General features: G+C 41.3%; 1 protein-coding gene across 1 annotated transcript in view; it reads left to right on the forward strand.

The window, feature by feature from the left end:
• LOC124777022 (cardioacceleratory peptide receptor-like) overlaps positions 1 to 19,963 on the forward strand; it is a 297,735-nt gene that overhangs the window by 146,762 nt on the left and 131,010 nt on the right. Inside the window, exon 2 of the mRNA XM_047252274.1 lies at positions 4,651 to 4,754. Within this exon, the coding sequence (XP_047108230.1) occupies positions 4,651 to 4,754 (104 nt within the window). The remainder of the gene's footprint in view (positions 1 to 4,650; positions 4,755 to 19,963) is intronic.

Consider the following 19,963-nt stretch of genomic DNA (forward strand, 5'->3'; position numbering starts at 1 on the left):
CGTTGATCGCCGCTGGGGGTGTTGCCGTCTATTCACGTGATTCCAGCACGCAGTTTAAGCCCATACGAAGGGCTAGTCTCGCATAGTTTCCTGCCGTTATGTAGACAGGAGTGACGCCACCAGCAGTCGATCAATGCGTAACATATTGTAAATTTACGTAATTTTAGCTGTTGTATAATGGGATATTTCTGACGGATACTTATAATTTCACAGTGTAAACGCCCAGAAGATGACCCCTACGTCGGGTTGAAAGCGGTTGGTGGTATAATAATAATAAATGCGATTAAGACTGTTTTTGAATAATTGACTCCATAGCAGGTGTCTGACTGTAGTTCACCGGTGACGAAGGCTGGAATTAAAATACCAGATCCTTGACTGGACGTCCACTGAGAGCTGACAGGTGACCTTTTCTGAGGAATTATCATCTATGCCCCATCAGACAGATGGTCAGTGGTGGTAGGGCCTTGCAACAATCGTCACATGGGCAAGAGGAGGCAGCGTTATGGTCTGGGGAATGTTTTCTTGGGGCAAGAGGAGGCAGCGTTATGGTCTGGGGAATGTTTTCTTGGCGTTCTCTGGTGATCTCACCATTGTGGAAGGCACAACGGATCAACACATGTACGTACCCACCCATGGGGGCTACGTCCACCACTGCATGCAATTCTGTTTTTTTCCTTAGGACGATGGCATCTACCAGCTGAACAACGCATTGTGACACAGCTCATAATATTCGTACGTGTTTCGAAGAGTACCAGGATGAGTTTACTGAACTCCCATGGCCATCAAATTCCCCGGATTTGAACCAAATCAAGAATCTGTGGAACCACCTCTATCACGCTGTTCACATCACGGATCCTCAAGCGAGAAACCTAGCGGAGCTGACCACGGCACCGGAATCGGCGTGACTCCTCATTCCTGCCGGTACCTTCCAGAAACTCAATGACTCTCATTCAGCAAAAGATGGTTACTCAAGTTTTTGACAGACGGTCACATTAATGTGACTCGAACATGTATGTCTGTGGCATCAGGTTCGTGCTGTATGATGATGAGAGAAGAGAGAGGCTGAAAGCCGGAGTCGATGCGTAGTCTACTCTTCTCGAATAGTGCACCAACTCAGCCACCCAACACAGCGTCCCCTACTGACGGATAGATGACCACCAACAGTTTCACACACCCTCACTCCATGAGATACGGCCAGGGATTTGGTGCAAATTCAATGATAACGAATTTTCTCAACATTCCACCTCTTGTTGCCAAAATACTGAAGTAGAAAGTAATTGACACAACTAAAATTCGAACCGACCACCATTATTTCGAGTGCTACTTTACCGAACTCAATTACGGAAACTGGTTCGTAATGAGTGTCTCGTCATATAATTATACGAATATAAAGTATTTGATCTGACCGACAGAGAAACAGAATGTCAGAGATTACGTTATGAATCTCTTACCGGAAAATGAAAGGATCCTCGTGAAAGTGGAATGACACTTTCTTGTATTAAAGAAGTTGCCCTTAGTGCGCCAAGAATAGTGGATTGGAAGATACCACGTTCCAAGAAATCCTGACGAAGGGTCGCCACTCTATGTCTCTCAATAATTTGATTCCTGCGGAGAAAGAGTTTCTAAGGGAAGTGGGAGTACCGCTAGAGGGCTGTGCGGAATTGAAATTCCAGTTCTGGTGTTCTATCGACGTAGTGCTGCCGTTAAGATCTCCATTTAGCATCACAGGAAAGTAATTGTGTCATATTGCTAATCAGCTTTTACGACACTCCTAAAAATAATGTCTAATGAAATACGTTTCGCAAGCTAATCTGCACTGCTGCTACGACAAATTTGTCCATCACTGTTAACATCTCTCGTATCATTCCTCAAGTGTTCTCAGCAACGCGTGAGAGGTTGAAAGTTGTGTTTTCAATAAATGAAACTGCTACAAAATGATTCAGTTATTTCTCATTACTGAGTGAGGTTAGCGTTAATTTTTAACAAGATATTGAAAAACTTCGAGATTTGACAGAGGGCAGTCGTACCACAAAATTTTACCATTGGGCCCTATATCGGGAACCTTGATAGAAACCACACAACAGAACATCGAAAGAAAGTACATCCTAGCCATATTAATGCTTCTAGTAACTCACATATAAATAACACACCGGTATAATTTTCGAATAATTGATTACCATTGCATTGCGGATGGAACACGCTAACGGTTAACTTTGTTCATCACGTTTCTGTAGTTGACTGAGTTGAAAACTAATTACCTAACACATTTATTTCGCTTAATCTTTGGTTATTTGTCTTATTTGTGCGGTAAATTCGTAAATTTGAAATTTCACAGTTGAAACAAGCGAACATGCTGCAGATGTAAATTCTTGTTATGAAATGCACTTTGTAACGATTAGAATATTGTGAAGGGAAATATACTGAAATACTTCAGCATTTAATCAGTAACAAGTAAAATCGAAATTTAAATCAGTTTGACTCTACCTCATTCTGCATTTCATGTCGTTTTCAGAATTAAAAAACCTACTATGAATGCGAAGCGTCGATGAAAGTAAGATACAACAAACTGTTTTGCTTCAATGTGGATCCACAAATTCTGTACCGTTTGCTGAAGACAACGACCAAGGACGAGAAGAACGTGAGTGTACAGTACCAAAAATGACACGGTATTGTAATCTGAAACTTGTATGTACCGATGTCAGATACCGTCAATGAGCGATTTACTAGCTTCGCTGCCCGAGAAGACTTTTCAACGAACCGGACAAACATTTAGAAGGTATTTGATTCAATGTAACGAGATGTAGAAGCTGTGAATGCAGCTTTGTTGTCCTGCAATTTTATGGTGCCGGCATTTTAACAAGGTATTTTGAAGAAGGTAGGCGTGTTTTTTACTATGATTGCGTAAGGAACCTGTAGATGTCGGACCGGTACCATATCATTTACGGCATTATAAACCTCAACAGTCAGCTCCGGTAGCCATTACCGAATACTCTGTTTAACCACTCTGCTTTGTGCTATGCGTAACTTACCTTTTTTTATTTTGAACTGAGTGTCAGTTCTGCTTTCGCAAAATACGGATCTAGGGTGAAAGCTCCCTGCTCTGCGAGAGTGAGATGGCGGTTTTTTCTTTACACCCCTCCCCCCTTCGCACAGTGAGCCAGAATCCTGGAAACCTGGGGGTCTCACACCATTCGGATAACTATTTTTACTATCAAAAGTGACAAATTGAAAGTGGCGGATCCAGTATGGGGAAAATAATCTGAAAAAAATTAATGAAGTGGATAAAAAATGTTTTCGATGAACTTTTATAATTTTAATGTTAAATATTCTTACAAAATTGCCTCTACTACAGTCTTTGTTATAGAAAATATCTATTAGTAACGAAAATAGAATTTTTATAAAATCATCTTTTTGTGCTTCTTGTTCATCATCTTTATTTCCTTCTTCATGTTCTTTCTCATTTTCATTTGTACACTGTTCGTCATAGCGTGTGATTCCTAATAATTCTTAGCAGCAGCTACCAAGAGGGCAACAGTTTCAGACAACAAAGTTTTCACTTTCCTCTGAGATGGTTTCAGCAAAGAAGAAATACGTAATGGTAATATACAATTTAACAAACTTAAATGTATGGAGGGAAAAGTCCTGGATATGAAATTATATAATTATTTTCTTAAGAATAAATTTTTATGTTTTTAATATCTGTAACATACATTTTTATATTTAGTAATTTTTATTTTGTAATAGATTATTAGCAATGTTGTAGAAATATCAATTGTATGATTATAGGTGTATACGTATTTCCGTAAAATTTTCAATTCCATTTCCTCGTTGGTAATAACGGCATTTTGTAACTCTCGCTTAAAAATGACTTAAAACCGGAATTGCTGCTAGTAGCTGGACTTCTAGGCTGATTCGCGAAGATAAAGATAGATGCTTAATGATGCTATGAAAAACAAGGTGGAAAGACGTGGAATCTACAGAAGAGGTATCTTCTTTTCGTTCGCATTTTGTTTCTTTCCTTGCATTCCAGTAAGACGTTAGTTAACCAAAACCAGTTGTTAGTGAATGGCTAAATAATGAAATAACTGTTCGTAATTAAGTACATGCCCTCTTGAATAGCTTCAGCCGGCCGCGGTGGTCTCGCGGTTCTAGGCGCGCAGTCCGGAACCGTGTGGCTGCTACGGTCGCAGGTTCGAATCCTGCCTCGGGCATGGATGTGTGTGATGTGCTTAGGTTAGTTAGGTTTAAGTAGTTCTAAGTTCTAGGGGACTGATGACCACAGCTGTTAAGTCCCATAGTGCTCAGAGCCATTTGAACCATTTGAATAGCTTCAATTTATAAAAATTTCTGTTTGATTTCGCTAAACAATAACATCGGAAGAAATAGCTGGCCGCCTCTAAGAGTGGAATTCAATAGTCCCAACATTACTCTAGCCAAGCTTTGAAATGAAGCTGATTAACTCCCCATTTTTTTTCGTTTACTGCCATTTTTTCGGTATCGTGCTCAATGTGCGCTTCAGAGGTCCAAATTTTCGTTTAGGCTCGCGGCCGTACTGCCACACTGCAGTGTTCGCAGCATGCAGTCTATTGTGCAATTTTGTGTTGGTGTGTGGCGCGCCCTGCTGACGCGTGTGCCGTGTCTGGTGTGCAGATCTGTCGGTGGGGCTGATCAGCGTGCTGACCGACATCGTGTGGCGCATGACCGTCGCCTGGAATGCCGGCAACGCGGCCTGCAAGCTCATCCGCTTCCTCCAGGTACGTAACGTGTCCAGCTACACGTCTCAGCTCGCTTTTAGCATGTTCTTTGCTCGCTTGCTGACTGATCGAATGGACTTTTTTAAACGGCGCAAAGACTCTCCTAGTTAGGAAAAAAACTCAGAAAAAAATGTATTTTCAAACCAGCGTTCCTGCGATCGGGTTGCTTGCATAGCAGACGTCTGTCGTTTTAAAATCAGGACAGGAAGAGAGACAGAAGAGACAAATGGAGTTGCCAACCGTCTCTGTTTACATTTGATGCACCAAGCACCAAATGGTATATCTGACGATAAACTAGAAACCACTTAATACACTACTGGCCATTAAAATTGCTACACCAAGAAGAAATGCAGATGATAAATGGGTATTCATTGGACAAATATATTATACTAGAACTGACTCGTGATTACATTTTCACGCAATTTGGGTGCATAGATCCTGAGAAATCAGTACCCAGAACAACCACCTCTGGCGGTAATAACGGCCTTGATACGCCTGGGCATTGAGTCAAACAGAGCTTGGATGGCGTGTACAGGTACAGCTGCCCATGCAGCATCAACACGATACCACAGTTCGTATTGTGACGAGCCAGTTGCTCGGCCACCATTGACCAGACGTTTTCAATTGGTGAGAGAGCTGGAGAATGTGCTGGCCAGGGCAGCAGTCGAACATTTTCTGTATCCAGAAAGGCCCGTACAGGACTTGAAACATGCGATCGTGTATTATCCTGCTGAAATTGAGGGTTTCGCAGGGATCGAATGAATGGTAGAGCCACGGGTCGTAACACATCTGAAATGTAACGTCCACTGTTCAAAGTGCCGTCAATGCGAACAAGAGATGACCAAGACGTGTAACCAATGGCACCCCATACCATTACGCCGGGTGATACGCCAGTTTGGCGATGGCGAATACACGCTTCCAATGTGCGTTCACCGAGATGTCGACAAACACGGATGCAACAATCATGACGCTGTAAACAGAACCTGGATTCATCCGAAACAATGATGTTTTGCCATTCGTGCACCCATGTTCGTCGTTGAGTACATCATCGCAGGCGCTCCTGTCTGTGATGCAGCGTCAAGGGTAACCGCAGCCACGGTCTCCGAGCTGATAGTCCATGCTGCTGCAAACGTCGTCGAACTGTTCGTGCAGATGGTTGTTGCCTTGCAAACGTCCTCATCCGTTGACTCAGGAATCGAGACGTGGCTGCACGATCCGTTACAGCCATGCGGATAAGATGACTGTCATCTCGACTGCTAGTGATACGAGGCCGTTGGGATCCAGCACGGCGTTCCGTATCACCCTCCTGAACCCACCGATTTCATATTCTGCTAACAGTCATTGGATCTCGACCAACGCGAGCAGCAATGTCATGATACGATAAACCACAATCGCGATAGGCTACAATCCGACCTTTATCAAAGTCGGAAACGTGATGATATGCATTTCTCCTCCTCACATGAGGCATCACAACAACGTTTCATCAGGCAACGCCGGTCAACTGCTGTTTGTGTATGAGAAATCGGTTTGAAACTTTCCTCATGTCAGCACGTTGTAGGTGTCGCTAGCGGCGCCAACCTTATGTGAACGCTCTGAAAAGCTATTCATTTGCATATCACAGCATCTTCTACCTGTCGGTTAAATTTCGCGTCTGTAGCACGTCATCTTCGTGGTGTAGCAATTTTAATGGCCAGTAGTGTAGCTGTTATTTTCTTAAGGAGATGGGAGCATCAGCCTTCTGATTGCGAGGGGCTTTCGGTGAGTAAGGCAAAACATCTTTTTTTCTGAAAGCAGGTTGGTTTTATTCAGGCTTCCAGAGCAGCATGATATTCCCCACTCTTTTGGCTACAAAACCCAAGTTTTTCAACATAATCGCCGTTCAATGTGGCGGCTTTACGCTACATTACTAGATAGGCCTGTATGCCCACATGGTTCCATTCTACTTTTGTAAATGTTGAGCCAACGCCGTCTGCTGCATCAGTACCCTATCATCCACGTATTACTTCCCAAGGGGGCATCCTTCGTCGAGCCAAACAGATTGAAGTCGGAAGGTGCGAGAAATGGGCCGTAGGTTGGATCAGGAAAAACAGTCCAATGCAGTCATGTGAGGTACTATTTAGCGTGAAGATTTGTTAGAGGCTTTGAATTGTCATGGAAAAGGAGAAGTTCGTTTGTATTTTTGTAACAACGAACGCGTTAACCTTGTTTCTTGATTTTCCTAAGTGTGGGACGTTACATATCAGAATTTTCAGTTCCACCATCAAACGGAATAACCACTTCAAAGCCCCAGAAGACCATGGCCTTGAATTTACCTGCTGAGGGTGCGGTTTTGGACTTTTCTTCGTAGGAGAGGTGGTGTGGCGCCACTAAGTGTTCTGTTCTGTTTCCGATTCGAGATGAGGAGCCTATGTTTCATCACCTTTGACGATGTTCGACAAAAAATTCGCGATCAGCCTGTTAACGCACAACCAATTTTGCACACATGGTGGTTCGTTTCTCTTTTTGGTCTTCTTCCTTGCGGAGAGAAACCCAACAGGCAGACATCTTTGTGTACCCCAACTGGTGGACGAGTGTCTCAACTCTACCAACAGAGACGTCTAGCTGTGCAGGGAAATGTTTGTAATCTGCCGATCATTTCTAATGCGAGTGTCCGCACCTTTCAACATTCCAGGAGTCATAGCTGTGCGCGACGCACCGGCAAACGAGACATTGGGCAGATTCGCGCGAACTTGTTCCGATGATCGCAGACGCCTTGCCTAAAGACTCACCGCGCTTTTGTTCACTGCCAGATCTCCGGAGACGTTCTGCAAGTGCCTGTGATTATATGCGATGCTCTGGTTTTCCGCCAGAAGAAGCTCAACGACACCTCTCTGATCGGAAAGCACCTCCGTTACAAACACCATTTTCAAGGCTACGCATTGCTGAACTTCATGAAACTATAGGGGCTTAGGCGGGAATATTCGACGACATTCCACAATAAATTCCGTCGTTTTGTAACCGAAACTGGCAGAGAAAAAAAAGTGTTACGTTACTTATTGCACGTTCCTTGTACTTTGATGCATCCCGACAAGATAGCCTCTACTGTGTCAACTCTTACATCCCAGAGTAGCAGACGTAACGTCGTTAATTACTTGTTGTATATATTACAATCTCTGGCTCCCCCTGCAGCCTTTTGACATCTGCGGCTCTTTCAAGAACTATGGAGGTATCCACATGATATCTTACACGTTACCCATCACCCTGTCCCTTCTAATCAGTGTTCTCTACACATATCTTTCCTCGTCAGTTCTGTGAAGTACCTCCTCATTTATAATCATTCAAATAAGATTTTCAGCATCTTTCTGCAACACTACATGTCAAACACTTCTACTCTTTTCTATTCCCGTTTTCCGACAGTCATTGATTAGCTCGGCTACAATATTGTGTTCCAGATGTCCATTCTGACATTAACGCCTATGAATGATACTCGTAGACTTCGATTGGCTAAGAAGACGCTCTCCGCCCATGTTAATCTGTTGCTTACATCCCCTTACCTGCGTCCGTCGTAATTTCGCATTCCCAATGAGATGCAGATGCAAGTAAGGGCATGTAAAGGGTTTCCAGACCTTTTTTAACCATCGACCATTTCGACACTTTTCTTGTTAACAAGGACCACAAAGTTCAAGAAGATAAGCACTTAGTTTAAAAATAAACTTTAATCAAAGCTTTGAAAATATTTGTTAAAGTAAAAAAATGACGGGCATTAACAGTACTATTATATCAGTAAGCCCAACATTTTTAGCAGAAATTACGTTCGACCTGCATCTGTGTGATATTTGAGCGTGCATTTTCTGTATAAGTTCGGTAATGCAGACGCTGATAATATCACTCAAAGCTACATGCATATCTTCACTTACTTTCAGTCTGTTCCTGGACTTGTTCTTTAATTACCAGCACGTAGAAAACCATAAGATAGAGTAAGACGGTTTGTCGAATTTTATGAATGAAATTGTTTTGTTTCACCAGAATTGATTAAGAGAATAGATTCGAGTACGCCATTGCAGTTTCTGTCATTTCGGAATACAATGACCTCTTCCTTGCTTCTTCTGCAGCTTCTCCAGCATTGGTGCTGTGGTTGCGAAATAGTTTTTCGTCAACTTGAGCTTCTGTTTTGATATATTCTGTCAAGTAATGATTGAATTCGTCTGCTGATATTTGCATACGAGCAAACATTTATAGAAGAGTCTTTTTCTGTATGTTCGCCCTAATAGCGCGATAATTTTTATCATGAATTAGTACTTTTAATATTGCGAACACCGAGTAAATGTTATCGCCAGTTTTACCTGTTCGTAACTGAAGTTTGAAAATAAAGGTACAAACTTTATCTTCGAATCTGAATATACTTGCTGCGCCTTCGAAATGACTGTTCCTAGAACCTTTCAAATCATGTTCAACTTATTCAAGTGAATGATGCGGGCTTTCAAATAGAACATGAATGTGATGAGGTTGGTGGCCCTAAACTACGTACCCTCCGCTTCAGAGTTGCAATATTAAAAGTTTTCGCTGTTTTAGTTGTCTAGGGGGTGGGATACGTAGATGTCGCATTACAGGCCAAATACTGCTGAGTCTACAGTATACGATAAGAAAACACACATGAATATATTGGTAGAGGATTTCTGTCACTCGGCAATTGCGAATTATGAAAGTAATATACAAACTTGTAAAAGAAAGATTGCAGTTATATAAAATCTGCAGGTACTTTCTTAACGACTTTAAATGATGAGTACTATAGTTGAAATACTTTTGAGAATGCGGTATATTTCTGCAAAACACTTATTCGTGTCTATGGTCCAGCAATTGAATAAAATAAAAGTTGAATAGCAGGGAAACAGTAGATTCCTACTTCACGTAATTAGTTTTGAGCAACAACATAGCTCGCGAGATATTCATTTCTGAATGCGTACTACGACTTCACTGCAGAAGCCACGGAAATCACACACTAGCACAGGTCGGAACTGCGAAATATTTCTATCCTCCGCGACCAAGCGCAAACTGCTCCACTGCCCAAGTCTTTCCGCCGACTGCGCGTCCGTCACGCCGTCGCGTCCAGCACTCCCCGTGCCCTGTACCGTACTCCCCATCGCAGTGCCCAGAACTACCCCGTGTTCTCTCCGAAAACGATCCTCTTCCCCCACTTCCATACAGTCTCACCATTGACGAGCGCTGTGATTGGCTAGAGCGCTCCCTCCATGTCTCCCAGCCAACGCGAGAAAGACTGGAGTTACATTTAAATAACTTTAAATTAAATAAATATTCCTACTTCTGGACCATAAACACACTCTAACACACATTATTAAATACATAATAAATTAAATAGACATATATCAAAGGAATAGCAAGCAAAAGTAGGCCAGTAGCCTAACGTCTCTGTGCTTTCTAAAACGCAGTAAATAATTGACCAATTTCTTCATGAATCGGATAAAAACAAGACATGGATGTATAAATGTATTTATAAGCATGCTGCTACCGTTTTTTCGTGTAACTGTGGAGTATTTATGGCCTGACGCGATCTATAGTAATCGGCCACTTTGACCTCCAACATGTACTATTCAAGTTTCATGCCTGTAATTTATACCAATTTAGGTTTACACTAATAGCTTTCTATAGACACGAACCGTTTAGATTTTGGGAATTCGTTGCTGAGTGTTACTTGTATAATTTAACATCAGATTCTATACTTTTAACTAATAAAGATATTGAAAATCTTTTTACACCATCAGAATCAACGTGGAAATAATAGTAATGTACATGTTTCCATTTGAGGTATCATGATTCATCTGGGTACTATTAATTTCTATATGAACTGTGAAATGTCTGCCATGATGGTTTCACAAAGTCCGCCATCTTTGGCACTCTCACCATACAAGTCTCTTTCACTGACACAGCGTCACCATGGAATTCCCAGCCACGCGGTCGGGCTGGACCCCTCCTGCTCCGGCCAACGTCTGGCACTACGTGGTTGCTGCCGGGTCGCGGCTTTGACGAGCCTTCTGTGCGGCCGCCCAAACTCCGAACACATAACCTCCACTTATTAACATTCTGGCTTGCCCGAATGTTCAGAAGTAGCACCCTTCAGTTCATACAAGTACACATAAAACAAATTTCAAAGAATAGAATTAAATGATTAAACGCAAGGCCAATTGTGTTTACAAGATCTTTTTAGTGGTGTGGGAGCAGCATGAATTTCGAAATAACTTAAACTAACACAAATTATGAACCTAACGGCATATTTATTAAACATCATCAAGTTCTTGGACAAGAAATAAAATATTAAATGCACTTTACCTTATGTGGGATTTTGTAAGCAGTTCTTGTGCCACTCACTCAGCACTAAGGCTCCTTCTTTCACTAATTTTTTTCGTCGCACTACACATGCACACAAGGATTTTAGCACAAAGTATTGAGGAATAACAGCCTGTTAAACCACCGATGCCTTTGAACAACTAAGCAGCCAAGCAAAACCACTGACGCCGCCGGGAAAGACAAAAGAAACCGCACAGCTTGTCCGCGATAAATTGACGATTCGCACGTGGTTGAATGGCATGAAGCGTCTCATGTCCCTGCATCAGGGCAGCCGAGGGGAGAGGAGCGGTCAGGGGAAGCCAGCATCGGCTGCTTCCCTCGTTGCCGGAACTGTTTCTTTCAACTACTACTTGTTTTCACCGCTTCTGGTAGCACCAGTGAAAACGACCTGTTTATTTTATTTATTTATTTGTTTATTTGCAATTCTTCTTGTGAAGAGGCTAATATATTGTGGCCATCGGCAGTCGTTAATATCTTTGTATAATGGTCCTTTAATGTTTGTTTCCTCATTCCCCTTTTGAACCATTCCATTTACATCTGAATTGGATAAAATTCGGGGAAGACTACAACATATTCAACTCCTTGCATAATTAAATGCTATTCTTCCTTATCTTGTTCCCTGTTTTTATTACAAAATTAGATTCATTTTTAGAAACTTTTTATGGTTATCAGGTATCATGGAGAACATTTTCTCATAACAATTACCACAGCTCTGTCCCGTTTAATGTTAGACGGCTTGACGCAGTCGATAAAATAAATATGTCTCATTATTAAATTCGCTTCTTTTATTTCTCAATAACTACGAACTGAGTATATTAACCATTATTGTTCATCCAACTCTAAACCCACTATGTTGATATTGTTTCAGCTGTTGATATTAACCTTAGATTTAAAATTTTTGTATATCCTTTACATCCAACTAGTAAACCCCTTATTTCCCTGTAATTATTGGAGTATTTTCGATCTCTTTCTTAACAACTGAGTAAAGTCCAAACAGAATAACGTGGCTGAAAGATGCGCAGTCGGCAGGGGATGCGTGGGGAGAGAGGAAGTGCAAGGGGTTACGGACAGGCACTGTAGGGGAAATGCCGAGCGCTGGAGGAGAAGTGCCACTCTAAACTAAAGTCTACGCTCTAATTTTTGTAAACGTTAAGTGGAGCCCCTCCATGCGACCACTTGCATAGTGGCCATTCAGAAAGGTGTATCACCTCGTCTTTGGTTAGCATCTGAAAAGAACTCCGCCGAAAATGCAACAAAAGCAGCGATTTATTATCGCCTTACTTGTTAATCGTTTGTAACTTTCAGAGAAGCGTCATCAGTGACGAATTTTGAACAAATCCTACACATTTCTCTTGTTACCACGTTAAAATTGGCTTCTTTTCGCCGCAGCATTGTAGAGTTTACATAGTGTCACTAACATGTTGTGCAGACTGAATTGCGAGAGGGTTCTGCAACAGTCGTTTATTAAGTGAGGACCTGCTGTAAAGTAAGGTCACTAGTTCACGAGAAAGCGCATCCTCGGTACAAAAATAAACATATGATGTCTTCGCCCACATTGTTCCAAAGCCCATAGCACTGCTCTTTTCACCAAGTATCGATGGCCCTTAAAATTACAGTGTTGCATCGAAAAACTCCGTAGATAGTGGAATAACATGATAAATAATGAAGTTTTGCATAATAGCCATACAGAAAAATACTTCCCTCTTTGCATGCTGTCATTTGCCAAAATTTAATTTCGATATCTCAAACCGTTTATCGTTGTCGCACGCGATCGCAAATAAATGTGTTACATCGGATCATTTTTCTCGAGATTGGGGACAGATACAGAATTCTTCCCAAGTCTAAAGAAAAATTTAATATGTTAGCTAAATTTCATACACAGCAACATATATCAAACCCAAAATTATAGCAACCTTTATTTTTCATTGCAAATTTTTTCGAATTTCTCTCGGTGTCTCACTTCGATGCAAATATTACAATAACCATGACCACTAACTAAATGATGGGCACATCATAATGAAACTGACATATAAGGCTATAAGTAACGCAGAAAGGAAATTTTTTACGAAACAGTTTCTGTAAAATCCTTTGAGAAAGACAGTAAGGCGTGCTGCTCCATTCTGTTATCGCCGACTGGTCGAAAGGGGTCAAACATTGTCAGTCTCCCCTTCCAAACACACGAATGAACTCGCTCAATGTTGTGGACGAAAATTGGCCACTGCGCATCGGCTACCGTATCCTGTATGGTTAATAATTCGCTGTTAATACCATCTATACCCACTGTCTTTCTATTCCTCGTCGTTTTTAAAGCTTTTTCTAATGCTGATAATGTTATCACCTCTACCTCTTTCCCAGCTTTGCACATTTCTGCTTGTTCCAATAAGTTTTGGTCATGGTACAACCTTTTATAATGTTGTACACATTGTTTTTCGCCGATTGTGTTAATGTTTAATGTATCTTTCTGTTTTAAAGTTTGATTGCTTTATAGGCAATTGCTTGTTCTCCACAAAAGTCATTTTCTAGGTTACTTATATATGTCCAAACTTATCCTGTATGCTTTTCTACATTCTCGTTTAGCAGTTGCTCTTTTTAGATTATGTTAGATAAGCTTCCTTTTCCTTTTTTATTACTTTTCCTAATTGTTCATTCCATATTCTTAATCGCTTTCATTTTATAATCCCCATTAATTATAACAGTAAACAGACGTTGCCACCTCGATACACTCCTGTATCGTTTCATGATGTTCTTCTTTTTTTGTTTACTATTCTATAATCAATTAATGACCTTTTACCTTGAGCTGACCATGTGGACCTGTGCAGATTCATTTTTAAGAAAGTATTAGTAGTTTTCAGGTTATTAAAAATTGGGAATTGTCTTAATTATTGTCTCCTCGGGTGTTATTTACATTAGTTATAACTCGGATTCATAGTTTTGCGTTAAAATCTCCAAGTTGCATTATTGAACCTTTTTTTTTTGGCTTCATTTTGCTAAATGTGGTTTCTCTTCATTTCGTTTTTCTGGTGCATGCAGTCCGCTACTGTCAAGTACGCAGTGTTGTACTTTGATCTTATAGTCACTATTCGTTCATTAATAAAAGTATATTTATCCTATCTATATTCCATATCCTTTTTTCCTGTATCTTTCCATGTTATGGTCGTCATAATGCTTATCCGTCCAGCTAGTTATGTATTGAAGTTTGTAAGAGGTTAATTTCTGTTTTTTACTAGTAGAGGTTAATAGCCTCTAGCTAAACCACTATTCAAGGTGTACAGGGAACTGCAACTTAGGGTGTTCTCTTCCTGAAGAAGCTGCCTTCACTAGGCTGACGAACTTTCTCTGTCCTTTATAGGCCAATCTTAGTTTCCCCTTGCCTCTTCCCGTGCAGCAAGCTAACGAGGTAGACTTCCCTGGAACTAGGGTTGCCATTGATCCAGGTTCCTCCTGATTTGTCCTGGTTCTGAGGACGCCACTATTAGCAAACATGGCCCCCCAAAATTTATTCGTAGGGTGCCCGTAAATTCTTAATTACGTGACTGTGATTGCATAAATTCGATTGATAGGAAGTAAATAGATTACAATAAATGTTAGTTAAAATTCACTGAATGAGGACTGGCACGTAGAAGAAAATTTACAGAAGAAAATTTGTAAAAGTAAGAAATAAAAAATAAAAAACAGTGTAAAACATGTTTATATTCTCTACCACACAAATATTTTCCGTACAATTTCATGGAGAAGCCGGCGACAATCGTCGATCGCTTGCGCCCTCGCCCCAACCTTCAGACAGTCGTAAAGATTCTTTATTCGTGGTTTTCTTCGTATCGTAGCTGTTGATCAGCCCGAGACCCACGCACGCTGGCCTCTGCGGTGAAAGAGAGGAAACATTCCCCCTCTCACGTCACCGCTCCTATGGTACTGGGTAGCCATCGGCCAAATCAATCGCCGACAGACTGAATGTCTCCGGGAAAATAATCCGAACTGAACTAAATACCCGGGGTCGCAATTTATTTGATGGCTGGCCTGGATGGAACGGACGTCTGGATCACTGTGTACTGAGCCCTCCTACCATGACAATTTAATACCCACATTCATTTATCATTATAAAGTTTTTTATCAAGAAGAGACGAATGAATCACGTAACATACTGTTCCCCTTTTACTGTTATCAGTCACGGTTTACTTATAATTTTTTGTTTATAAAATTCAGTCTTAATCACACCACGTATGTTACAAGAACATGTTCCAAAAATGTATTAAAATTATTCACGGTTTACTTATATCCACAACGCTTTTCGAAGATTTAAACCTCTGTCATCAGTGGATTTACATCTGTTAGCACGAGTATGTGTTGTGTTAAGACTTCAGGGTCACCTGTTCCACTTTCTAGTGGAGAAAGAGAAACAATATTTCAGTACATGATTTTGGAAAGGTTTCTGACCAAAAACTAAGAAATATAAATGTAAAAGTAAAACAACCAAAATAGAATACCTCCTGTGTCACAGGCTTTTCTTTGTCGTAATACATCACACATGAACTGTCTCATTTGGAAAACAAACATGATGTCTGGAAAGAAGTAGATGCAAAGGACATATATCAAAACAGAAACATTACCTTGAAGTGTAAAGAATATGTAGCAAAACAGCACAGGTACTTCACAAGAAGTTTTAAAGGACTGTGTAGCCTTTTGGTTGAGGTGATGAGTACATGCGTTGGAATAAATATCTCAAGTGCTGTAGAAATCCTTTTCTGTCAATTTTGTATAGTTTCGTATGGTTTATCTAGTTTGTTTCTGCACTGGACAGTGCCATAGGTTATCCCAAAATCTTCACACAACACACATGTCGTACTAACACACGTAAATCAGCCTTATTGGGGCTTAAAACTTCTAAACGCGTTATGGGTATAAATAAACAGTGACAGGTAACAGTAAACTTGTTTCATTCCATATCGATAACTATCACGGTAAAGCCTAACCAGAAACGACCATATTTCAAGCACCCCATGCATTTATTATTGCGTTGTGGTGCCCCTCTTTATGTTGGGAGGGTATAACATTACAGAACAGTGAAGTCATTAATCTGAGCTAATAATACGAGCTCTGTTTCGTCCACAATGCTGATTGCGCTGTTGGCGCACTATCGACAAAATCAAAGGGCAGAGGTTCCTGCATAACATAGCTTGCATGAAACTAACATCGCTCTGCTGCATGTGAAAAGAATAGTGATGTTAAAGTTCATAAGAGGTGCGGGAAGCTATACATAAGATGGCACATAGTACTCTCGTTTGTGTCTTTTTGTCAAAAAGTAAATAAAGATATTTTTATTTAAATTCGTCGTTCATTCATCCGACGTGACTAAGATAAATTGACGTTTATCATTCAAGCAGCATCCCTAAATAGCCACCACCCAAGTCTTTAAGCTTCGATTCACATTGGTCAGAATGGATTTAAAATTTCTCAGTAACACTGACGCGGATTTTGATCCAAGAGGAATTATAGTTAGGTGAGCGTTACAACAGCAATTTCTGCGATGTTGTGAACAATACCAAGAAAAAAAATTAAGAAACCCTCATAGCTACATCTCCACAGAACTGGAAGTCAAGGATAATAAGGAAATTACGAGAATAATTATACTCATAGAAGCATCAGATTACAAACAGCCGGTGGTTTATTCACACACAGTACACATTAAATAAATATTGGTACTGCGGTAGTGTGCGAGGAGTCTTGTAAACCAAAAGTGCTGTCAATGAGTAATTGCTATGCTATGCAGCAATTTATGGATTGATGTGCAGTGAGTGAGTATCCCACACGTGAGAATACTTCAGTTCGCTTTGCAGAGTGACCTATTTAGCAAAGAGAACCCAAACATTAGTCATGGAAAATTTTGTTGTGTTTTACAGCAAGAAATCTGTAATGGTGCAAGCCAAAGGGAATTTAAGCTACACACGTATGAGCCAAACGCAAGAATGCCTGGAAACATTTGCGTGCACACATCAGTGTGCATAAAGATGTAAATGAAAATAAGAAAAACAGAAAGTAAAAATTACATTCAAATACCTTAAAAACAGTTTTTATCTGTAGAAAGAAAAAAATTGTGATCGTGTTGAGTTCAGAGCATTCGTGGCGTTTTAAAAGAATAAAATAGAGTGCGTGTAATAAACATATATTTTCGCTTTTATAAATGGATATTATCCACCATAGGCTAGTGTGTATCTTGTAACGTTGGAGTGACAGACTTTTACTTAGGTTAGGCAGTACATGAGTCAGACCTTCTGAAATATGGGTTAGAAGAAAATGACTTCATCACTGACGTGCATTTAAGCTTCCTTCCTTTGTACTGAACAGCAGTTTGATTATAAATATGGTTTTTTTCAGCTGCGGTGCGTTGTTACACGACGCAATGGAAGGAGCAATGAACACTTTTAAAATATAGCCACCTAGTGTCCTTCAAGAAAATTCTGAATTCTACTCCACAACTATTAAGGAGCACATGCAGTCTTCGTTAGAGGTGTCATACAGTCATTTACCAGAGCGGTCAAATTAAATTTTAGTTACAACACAAAAGGTGTATAGAATCAAACCGATATTACCCACCACATACGTTTGATTAGAGTTCAACTAGCAAACTGTAACCAGAAAAACTACTTGTCTTGGTGAGGAACCGTTGGTACCGATAAAAAGTTATGAATGAACAAGGAGTACGTCGTTCTTGTATAAGAAATGTGCATTATCTGAAACATCTTCCCGAAACAAGTGGTTTTTAAATATATATTTTTTTGTTAACGCACTAATCAGAAGGTGTATACAATCAAACCGATGGTGTCCTTCACGTATGTTCGATTGAATTTCGCTAGGAAACAATTACCAGAAAAACCACTGGTCTTAGAGAGCAACCATCGGTACCACCAAAACGTTATGAATGTGCAAGAAGTATGACATTCCTTGTTGGTTGGTTGGTTGGCTGGCTGGTTGTTGGAATTAAAGGGACTAAACTGCGAGGACATTAGTCCCTTCATCCTATATGTATCGAACCAGGAATAATCCTCAGAAGAGGGATACAAAAAGCAAAACCTGGGAAGCCCAATTGTAAGCAAAATACAATAAGACAGAGATAAAATCAAAGAGAAGTAGGAAGGGAGTGAGAGGGGGTAAGGTGGGCAAGCCGCTTTGCCCAAAACGCAGTTGGGGTTCCCTGGAGCATGGTATGTGGTGAGAAATGCACCGTCTGCTTCCCACCAGCACCACTTCACCCTCTGTTAGAATAGAACAAGAAAACGAGCAGCACAGGCAAGGTGGTAAAATTTTAGGAAAGGTAAAATATTAAAAGCGACAAACATAAAAGCACAAGGAGAAAAAATGGCAGTACGGGTAGGAGCCAGACCAGACTGCAGAACAAGGGCGACCATGAGGACCCTGGGCCAGAGCAGGCGAGGGATGACTCCTCAGCTGGTTAATGAGGCTGAAGTGCCCATTCTCAGAGACACGAGTAGAAGCCACTTCAGTGAGTGAAACATAAAACTAGGTCAGCTGCTCTGGCGTTGTCCACTACCACCAGAGGTAACGTGTCAGGAAGGTTAAGAGAACGCCGCAAAGCAACCAAATTTGGGTGGTCTAGTAGGATGTGGACCACCGTTAGGCGGGCACTGCATCGACAGTAAAGTGGGTCCTCACGTCGAACGTGTCTGTCGGTCAGCCAAGTATGACCAACGCCTAGCTGACAGGCTCCCTGTGAGTAGCATAAAGTATAGACTGCCACATGGTCGTGGTCTCCTTTATTGCTCCCTGTTTGGGGAAACCGGAGTCAACCATTCTGGGCTGCAGACATTCAACAGTTGATAGCGTAGAGTCGACCACAGGACCAGTTCTGGGACCTGCATTTCCAAAATTGGCAGCCTGGTAACCAACACTACCAAGTGGTGGGCATGTTCGTTCTCTGGGTTCCCAAAATGTCCAGAAAAGACAACTGAGTGTCCAGCGTGATGAAGGTCAAAAAGAAGATCCTGAATAATCATCACTAGTGGTGATAATGATAACACTGGTCTATAGCCTGAAGGCTGTTCAGGGACAAGCATGGCCACCAATTCAGCAATGAAGACATTACATCCATTCAGCAAGAAGCGTAGTTCACTGTACCTTACATGTGCGTATGCAAAACCGGTTCATCCATCGACTGTCGAGCCTTCAGTGCATACCTCTTCCGAACCTGGAAATGCATCGAGGACAGCCAGGAGCAAGGGGCGAAACTCTATGGGGTAACCTGAATTTTTCGGTCCAGCGGATAAATCGAGACGAGCTGAGGTCAGGGTACATGGCATGGGTACATACGCAATTGCTCCCTTACAAGAGGCGTCACTGGGGAAGTTGGAGTTCAGAGCGGAGACATTGTAGTCAAGGTGCAGTTGTGACTCCAGTTATGCGTCTCTGTTGTGAGAGGTGGAGCTCTCTATTAGGAAAAAGTACACAGTAGTTTGGATGCTTAGGGGAGCTGTGAATGTGTGTAGCAGAGTTCAGCAGCTTTTTCGGGGGCCTGATCTGTACTAGAGAGACCCCATCGTCCACGAATGGGCTGTTCACAGAGCTGGTTCGAAAGGTTCCTGTTCCAAGTCGAACCCCACAGTGGCGTATTAGGTCCACTGACTGCAATGCTGAGGGCAAACTTGAACCTTATGTCAGACTCCCATAATCAAGAAGGAACAGGCTCCAGAAGGGTAGCGCGTTCTGAAACCCAGCTGGTGATTGTGAGACAGCAAAACCACCCTCTGCCAGCTTTTTCACTTGTTGTAGTTACCATAAAGCAGCTTCATATGCTGTTGAGCGGTAGGGCTTGGCCACAAGGAAGAAAATAGCGTTTATAGTTGAAAACATGCATA

The sequence above is a fragment of the Schistocerca piceifrons genome, chromosome 2 (genome assembly GCF_021461385.2).
Source record: "Schistocerca piceifrons isolate TAMUIC-IGC-003096 chromosome 2, iqSchPice1.1, whole genome shotgun sequence".
Lineage (NCBI taxonomy): Eukaryota > Metazoa > Arthropoda > Insecta > Orthoptera > Acrididae > Schistocerca > Schistocerca piceifrons.